The sequence below is a fragment of the Rissa tridactyla genome, chromosome 5, assembly GCF_028500815.1.
Source record: "Rissa tridactyla isolate bRisTri1 chromosome 5, bRisTri1.patW.cur.20221130, whole genome shotgun sequence".
Taxonomy (NCBI): domain Eukaryota; kingdom Metazoa; phylum Chordata; class Aves; order Charadriiformes; family Laridae; genus Rissa; species Rissa tridactyla.
In genome coordinates this window covers 82,144,062-82,151,369 of record NC_071470.1, presented here as the reverse complement: position 1 = coordinate 82,151,369, position 7,308 = coordinate 82,144,062, and the positions used below count along the sequence as shown (strand labels likewise).

Genomic DNA, 7,308 nt, shown 5'->3' with positions numbered 1-7,308 from the left:
GTAGGTATTAAGGCACTCCTATGTCAAGAAAATGGAAGCTTCTCAATAGCTGTATTTGTGACCCTTATGACAAAACCAGTATTTATTCAGCTGGAGGCTACCAGATATTGTTTACAATGCTCATGCTTAAGGCTTATACTCTTCAGTCAGAGACTGTATGCATTAGAAATTAAGCAGCTTTTAATTCACCCACCTCACGTCTCCAAAACTAGGTCCTTGTACATAAACTGAAACAGTGGCTCCTCAATTTCGCCCAAATCACAAGAGTTTACAATAAAACATGTGATCTTTTCATTCACGGTTCATCTTTTCTGACTTCTCTCTGTAGCCACAAAAAGAATTTTATCTTTGTTGACTGTGGGTTTTTTGCAGGCCAAGTCTTCCGCTCACTACTTCTTAAATTACAAGTCAAAACATGGGCTCCAGAACCCTACTCAGTTGTTCCCATTGCTCCATATCAAGATGCGTTATACTGTAATCATTACGTCATATATGATAACTGTAAAACACTGAAGCCCTTTCTTTATACTTGAATAACGTACAATAGCCACAAACATCTTATCCGTCTGGATCCAGAAAGCAGAAACAGCGCTTCCTTAAAACAAAACAGGCAGTAGGTTTTATGCAAAGAAGACAGTAACACCTCCGTTGCATATACAGTACAGAAGCAATAATTTTATCTTTGCTTTAATAAAAATCATTAATGAAATTGAAGACAACAGTTTCTCGGGTTTATTTAGAGAAGAGGTCTACACTCCTCTGATAGTGCAATGTATACTTCCATTTTCTCCCCGTATGCAGGCCCGAAGACATTTCCATTGATACTCTAATTTTCATTTCTATGAACAGTTTGCTGTGCATGGAAATAGCATGTTGGGGGAACTAAAAAGTCCAGAGATAGGAATGAACAACCCAGTCTGTGCTGCTATCAGCAACAGAACAACATTATGTAAAAAGAGATCCCCTGGAGATGTGATAAAGGTCTATAGAATTATGAAGGAGATGGAAATCAGGGATAAGGATCAACATCTAACTCTTGTTTTCCCATAGAAGAATCAGGAGGCATCAAACGAAGACAGGCTCAGAGTGGGAGACTGTTAGGGGTAAGTCTCAAACACATGTGGTCTTTTCTTACACAATCCCAGCCGTCTGCTGAGGGCCGTGGTTGAAGAGAGGATACTCGCTAGGCCAACCTCCGGTTTAACACATAAGGGCTGTAATCAAGAGCTTATGTGCTCACATTAGCTAATCCAGCTATGTTCACTGCACGCTGAATATTTACTGGAAAAACAGGTGCTTAATCCCGTATCTACACATCTTACTAAGCTACTACACATCCTCTAAGACTATTTGTAAACAATGGTGTAAAACTACAGACACTGATATATAGGGGAATATTAAGTGACTTTCAGTCTGGCATACATAAATCTCTGTCCTCCATGATAAGTCACAGACCAATGAACCTATATTCATTCATATCTGGTCCTTTGATTGTCTCCATTACCTGGCAGAAGAACAGTAACGGGATTCCTTCATGTTTAACTCCCCAAAAGTACACTTGTATTTTAGTATTATTTTCTATTGTTAATAAAAATGGTTGTACGTCTCCGACTTCATCTGAATAATCCTGTTCATGATCTCATCTTCACTTTTCCTTTCATTCTACCATAATCAGAAGAAATCTCCTCTTTACAGGGTCAAATTTAAATTTGCAAAAGAGCCTCAATTTATTTCAGAAGCAGAACCCTGCAGTAGCTTTTAGCATCTTCCTCTGCCCATATTCAAAGCAGCAAACAGTTAAGAAGTTTTGGCTTCAGAAGAAGCAGTTCATCCTCCAAAAAAATCCACCTGATTAGGCAAAGCAATTCATCATATCATAATACTACATTCCATATGTTCTCAATAGTGCAACAAAGTCAGCCTGGATTCTGTTGCTTGTTTCAGCAGTGCTAGGTTTTAATGTACCAAAAAGTATTGTAAGTATTTCTGCAGAAGTTATCTCAGCACATAAAGAAAGATTTTTTAAGATGCAATTGCACAGAAGGACAAGGGGAGCTAACTAAAATCCAGTTCTAGTACCTATCCTTTCTACGAAGTATTATCTCCTACTTCTGTCATGTCTTAAAATAAAAAAAAACCAAAGCCCAAAGACACACAGATGAAAAATCACAGATCAGATGTCTTCCACCAGAAGTGCAAATTTACAAAGAATAACATAGTAATAACAGCAAAAGTAGGAAGGTTCAGATGAAACTGATCACAAGAAATAGAGCATTACAGAAACCCTACGGATCCCACAAAGCTAAGTACAGGGCAATTTTGCACATATTCGGTTTTTGTATTTCTTTAATCAATACAGTGTTTCCTGATAATGAAAAGCAATTTTGTGGCCATCTAGGGAAAGGGGCTTGCCCACTTACCTGTGACTCATTTTGCAGAGGCATCTCACCGGTTCGGAGTTTCCCCTGGTGTGACCCAGGCGTGATGCTGGCATGCGGGGGGAGCCCGGGCGCTATATAGACACGGCAGGTCCCAGAGCACAGGCACTGGCCACCCCGGGGGCTTCGGGAGATCACCTCACCACGGAACCGGGCAACACGAGGAAGAAACACTCCTGCATCATGACTGGCAAGGCTGCGGCTGCTGTCCTGACTCTTCTCCTGATCTCAGCTGTTGGAACAAAAGGTAAAGAAATCCTTCCTAAAGCTCTCATAACTCATAGCGAGTGTAAATGCTGATGGGGGAGCTACTATGCTGTCTTACAAATAACTCTTCAAATACCGTAAGCAAAAAGAACATATTTTGCTTCCTGTGGGAAGAGTGAAACAGCCCACCCTTTTTTTTTTCTTCTTGTTTTACAGGTGAGGCCGTGCCACGCTCAGCCATTGAACTGCGGTGCCAGTGCGTAGGCACCCATTCCAAGTTCATCCATCCCAAGTTCATTCAAAACGTGAACCTCACCCCCAGTGGACCTCACTGCAAGAACGTTGAAGTCATGTAAGTGCTTTTGCAAAATCCTCCCGATTACTTAACAAGAAGGAAACAGATTTTACATTAAGGCTGATGTAAGCGTTCTCCAAAAGATGTGAGAAGCCAGCAGGCGCGGCTTCTCAAAATGCAGAACAGCGGCGCTCATTGCTCTCACAAACAATATGCTCCGTGATACGAGTTGCGTGTTGGTTTTGCCAGTCTCTACTTTTTAAACAACCCCTGCAATATTTCAACCTAAACCCGCAGTCATCAGACAATAAATAACTTTCTGGAAGTCTGAATTCCACCAGCATATGAGAAGAGTCATGCTGAGCAAGTGATCAAAACATGAACTTTAATGGCTAGGTCAAAAATACGATCTCACTTCTACTTAAGTCAATGAAAAAACTGCTATTAGCAGACAAATCATAAAATCTGGTCACAGTTCCGTAACTCCTACTGTAACAAAATTCCTATGGACTGGGCAGTACAGTTTCTGAATCAAGACGGAAAGATTTAGCCCTTCAGATAAGCACCATCACAAATAGAAAGCAAGCTGGGAAAAAAGAGAAGCGATTTTGAAAAGAGTGAGAGTCCTGCAAATGATTTATTGCATTCAAACAAACAGATATGCGAAGATATGAAACCATTTAAAACAAAACAACTTTATGTTAGGCCACAGCCTCAGCTGATGCAGCCTAAAGCAAAGGAGAGGATGTAAGCGTACGCCTAGAATGATGTTATGAGAGAAAAGAGAAATTGTGTTGGAATTCACTCAGTAGACCTTTTCCCTTCCTTTTTTCTCTGTTGCAGAGCCACCCTGCGCGACGGCAGAGAGGTGTGCCTGGAGCCCACTGCTCCCTGGGTGAAGCTCATCATCAAGGCCATTCTAGACAAGTGAGTCATTTGTTCTCAATGAGCACGGCTTATCAAAAAACTATTTGAAGTGAGCCAGCAAACACGTACTGCGCAAGGTGTTAAAAAATTGTCTCCTCAGGCAGGTGCCAGAGTTTGTGTTCACTAAGTGGGGCAAACACTGTGACTGCTTTGATCTTTACTTACAGCGTTAGGTTCAATCCCTTGCTGTGCCACACACCCCATGTGAGTGGTAGCTCCAGCTCTCGTAAAGCACGAGCGTATTGAAAACCTGCAGCTCAAGCGCTCAGCAAATCCAGGCGTTAACTGACTGTTTTTCTCTTGCTTGCAATGGTAGAAAGCAACAGTCAGTTTTTCAAAACCAATGTCGTTTAGATGAGTGGGGGAAAAATGAGGCATCAAGCTATGGAAGCTCACAGTTACTGAGTCCTTGTGAAAAGCTCACAATGTCCCAGTGTCCCTCAGGTTCGGCACCAGCTTTTAAGGGCCTTGGACACAGAAGCACAAACCCTTAGTGGTGGGTTCCATCTGATTCCAGCGAGTGATACCCATTCCGTGGACAAGTTCTCATTGTCTCTTTTCCATTTTCTTTCTTTCTAGGGCAAATGCCAAACCTGCGACAGTGTCCTAAGATGAAGAAGAAAAATGTTCAAACTCTTCCAGGACGGCAAAAATGGGAGAGATGCTCATCCAGCTTCTGGCAGCTCACCTCCTCCTGCCTCCTACACTCACACTTCTAACAGCATCTAGAGACTATGGGTTCCCTGGTTTTGTAGTTAGTGGACAACAGTCCTTTAAGTCTTTTAAAGAGGTGCCTTTATATAGGAGAGAAACGACTTATAAAAGAACAAGCAGGCAGAAAAACTGGCTTGTGGAAGGAGACGGAGACAATTCTGGAGTTGTTTTTGCTGGATCGGTGCAGTGCGCTCTCAGCAGAGCTTTCACTAAATGACACCTTCCCGTTTCGCTAACAGTTTAGGAAAAGACGAGGGAGGGTTCTCTCCAGGACAGCTTGGACGGGCAGCATCAGTTGTACCCAGGTCACTGCTTGTAATATTAGGAAGCCAAAATTCCGAGACATCAGGTTTTGTGCCATTGTTTTCAAGATACTATTTCTTGTCAATTAGTGTTGTGAAGCTATAAACATATATTTTAATGGCATCTTTCAGTTAGAAAAAAGCACTTTATTTATTTATATAATTATTTATATTTATTTACTTTTGCATATTTATTTGCTTTTGTATAAGAATGCAGTTGTTCTTCGATATTTATTTATTTATTTATTTATGGGAAATATTTATGTTTATGTGCCTAATAAATGCTTCTTGAAATGTTTTCACTTCAGTATTGTGTGTTATTATTTTCCTTATTGAAATACAGAACTGAAAAAGAGGATGCATTTTCTTTCATTTTGTATCATGTACTGGTTTCTCAGAAGGGCAGGCGGTGGCTGAGTTGTGAGAGGTGGCTAATTACAACGGCACATTCCTGCCTCTTGTGAGTGCAGATGGTTTCCTATAGGAGGAATTATAAAAACGATCTTCTTTTTTCCTCTTTTCTTGCCAGACTTGGTGTTTTCAGAGGTCTGGGTGATAAAAGTCACAGATAGAAAGCAATGTACAAATACTGGTTAGTCACAGAAATTCCAGGGCCGTAGCAGTGGCGGTGCTCAGACAGCCCGTCAGCTGCGGATCTGGCACTGAACAAAGTTTTGCGTTATCTTAAATAAGCAGGGAAACCTGCTTATAATAAACATTATATAAACATTATATAAACATTATATAATAAACATTATATAAACAATAATAAACATTAAGGAAGTCACTGAGCATCCTCCCTAATTCCAGTGAGGAGGGAGGACTACATCAGGAGAAATCCTAAGAAATAGAGCTCCGGTTGTATGGCCACTCGTCTGCCTGTACACAGCGATTTACAGAGCAATGGCTAGAATACAAGCAGCAAACGCTCGAGAAAATGGGAAAGTTGAGCAAATGTTCTGATATTTGTTTTACTTTGGTCTTTTCCAACCAGGAGCTGCACAAACAGCTCCTGTTTGCTCACGGTGCAAGATAAAAAGGGAGTTTCTGGTCCTATTTGAGGAAGCTCTTGTGCAAGATGACAACCATTCCAACCTCGCTTTGCTCCCTCTCCCCATCTCCGCTCCGTCCCCAGGGCTGCATCACGCAGCCTGCCAGACCTCATCCTCGGAATGTGGAGGAGACAAAGTGTCTCAAGGGGACAGGTTTTGTTCAGACACGTCTTACCACACTAAGCCTTCTGGTTTTCCGAGTGATGTTGACAAGCTGGCTTCTTTCAGAAATCAAATTTGGAGATAAGCACGTTAGAAATATCAGCCAGGAATGGGGAGAGGTGGGGAAGAACGACTTTATATGCACACCCATAAAAGTATGTGCGTATCCTAAAGGACTGGCACTGGGTTTAGTGCAATGCAGATATTTACAGTAAGCATGTAACCTTTGTCACCGGCAAAATCCCAATCGAATTACTGGAAGCTGAATCATGACCAAGCAAGGGCTCTTCTCATTAATTCTTCTGTCCAAAACGTCAGCGATGGCTGTACTCCCAGGACCCCAGGGAAGGCATCTGCACAGCAGCTGAACCGTATCCCTCCTTTCTCCACAGGTTATTGCTCATTGGTGAGACATGACAGGCTGGCTAGAAATGATATACTGCATTTCTTTCCTGTGTGCACTCACAAGACGCCTTTCTTCATAACACAACATCAACCCTCACACTGCCAAAAATATGTTTCAGCGACCGCAGCTCTTTTGACTTGGTGACTGCCTTTGTCAGACGTGGGCTGGGCTGTGTTGTTTCTGCTTTGCTGATCCCGTCTCTCCAAAGCAAACTCGGACTCCATGAAATTACTAATTCTCCTGGTAAAAAATTTTCACGCTGAGACACTAGTTATGAACTAGTTAACAATCCCAAAATGTTGTCCTGCTCCCCAGTGCCAGAGACTGTGTATGTCCAGGATAAACTGCCATCTCCCCTACGTACAGTACCCAGGCATATGTGAATGGCAGGCTCCTTCTTTTCAAAACCCAATTGCTTTCTCAATTTTAGCAAAGTACTTGAATTCCCTTGGACAACATATTCTACCAGATCACAATTTGGCCCACCGTCTTTCCTTGAGACCACCTTTTCTTCCCCTCACAAAAATAAGAATATCCGGTATGCCAATGACTAAACCGCACACGCTCTAGAAAGGGATTCCTGAGGAATACTTCAGAGATTTCACTTATGAGATGTTTTAAACACCTATGATTATTCTAGACGCATGAGCTTAGAAAGAAAGACAAATAACTTCCTAAGTGCTTGTTTTAATCAGGTGTTATCACAGCTCTCATTGTCAGATACTTTCTCTTCTCCTATTCTAAACAAATGAAATTTTCCGAAGAGCTTAAGTGACTTAGGTGACAATGTCTCAGTCATTTTAAG

The 7,308-nt window shown here is 41.7% G+C and overlaps 1 protein-coding gene across 1 annotated transcript; it reads left to right on the top strand.

The window, feature by feature from the left end:
• The first annotated feature begins 2,492 nt into the window (after positions 1 to 2,492).
• On the top strand, positions 2,493 to 4,477 carry LOC128910730 (interleukin-8-like). Its single transcript, XM_054204320.1, has 4 exons — positions 2,493 to 2,685; positions 2,862 to 2,997; positions 3,784 to 3,867; positions 4,447 to 4,477. The coding sequence occupies exons 1-4, from the start codon at positions 2,493 to 2,495 to the stop codon at positions 4,475 to 4,477; spliced, it is 444 nt and encodes a 147-aa protein (XP_054060295.1).
• Positions 4,478 to 7,308: the final 2,831 nt, after the last annotated feature.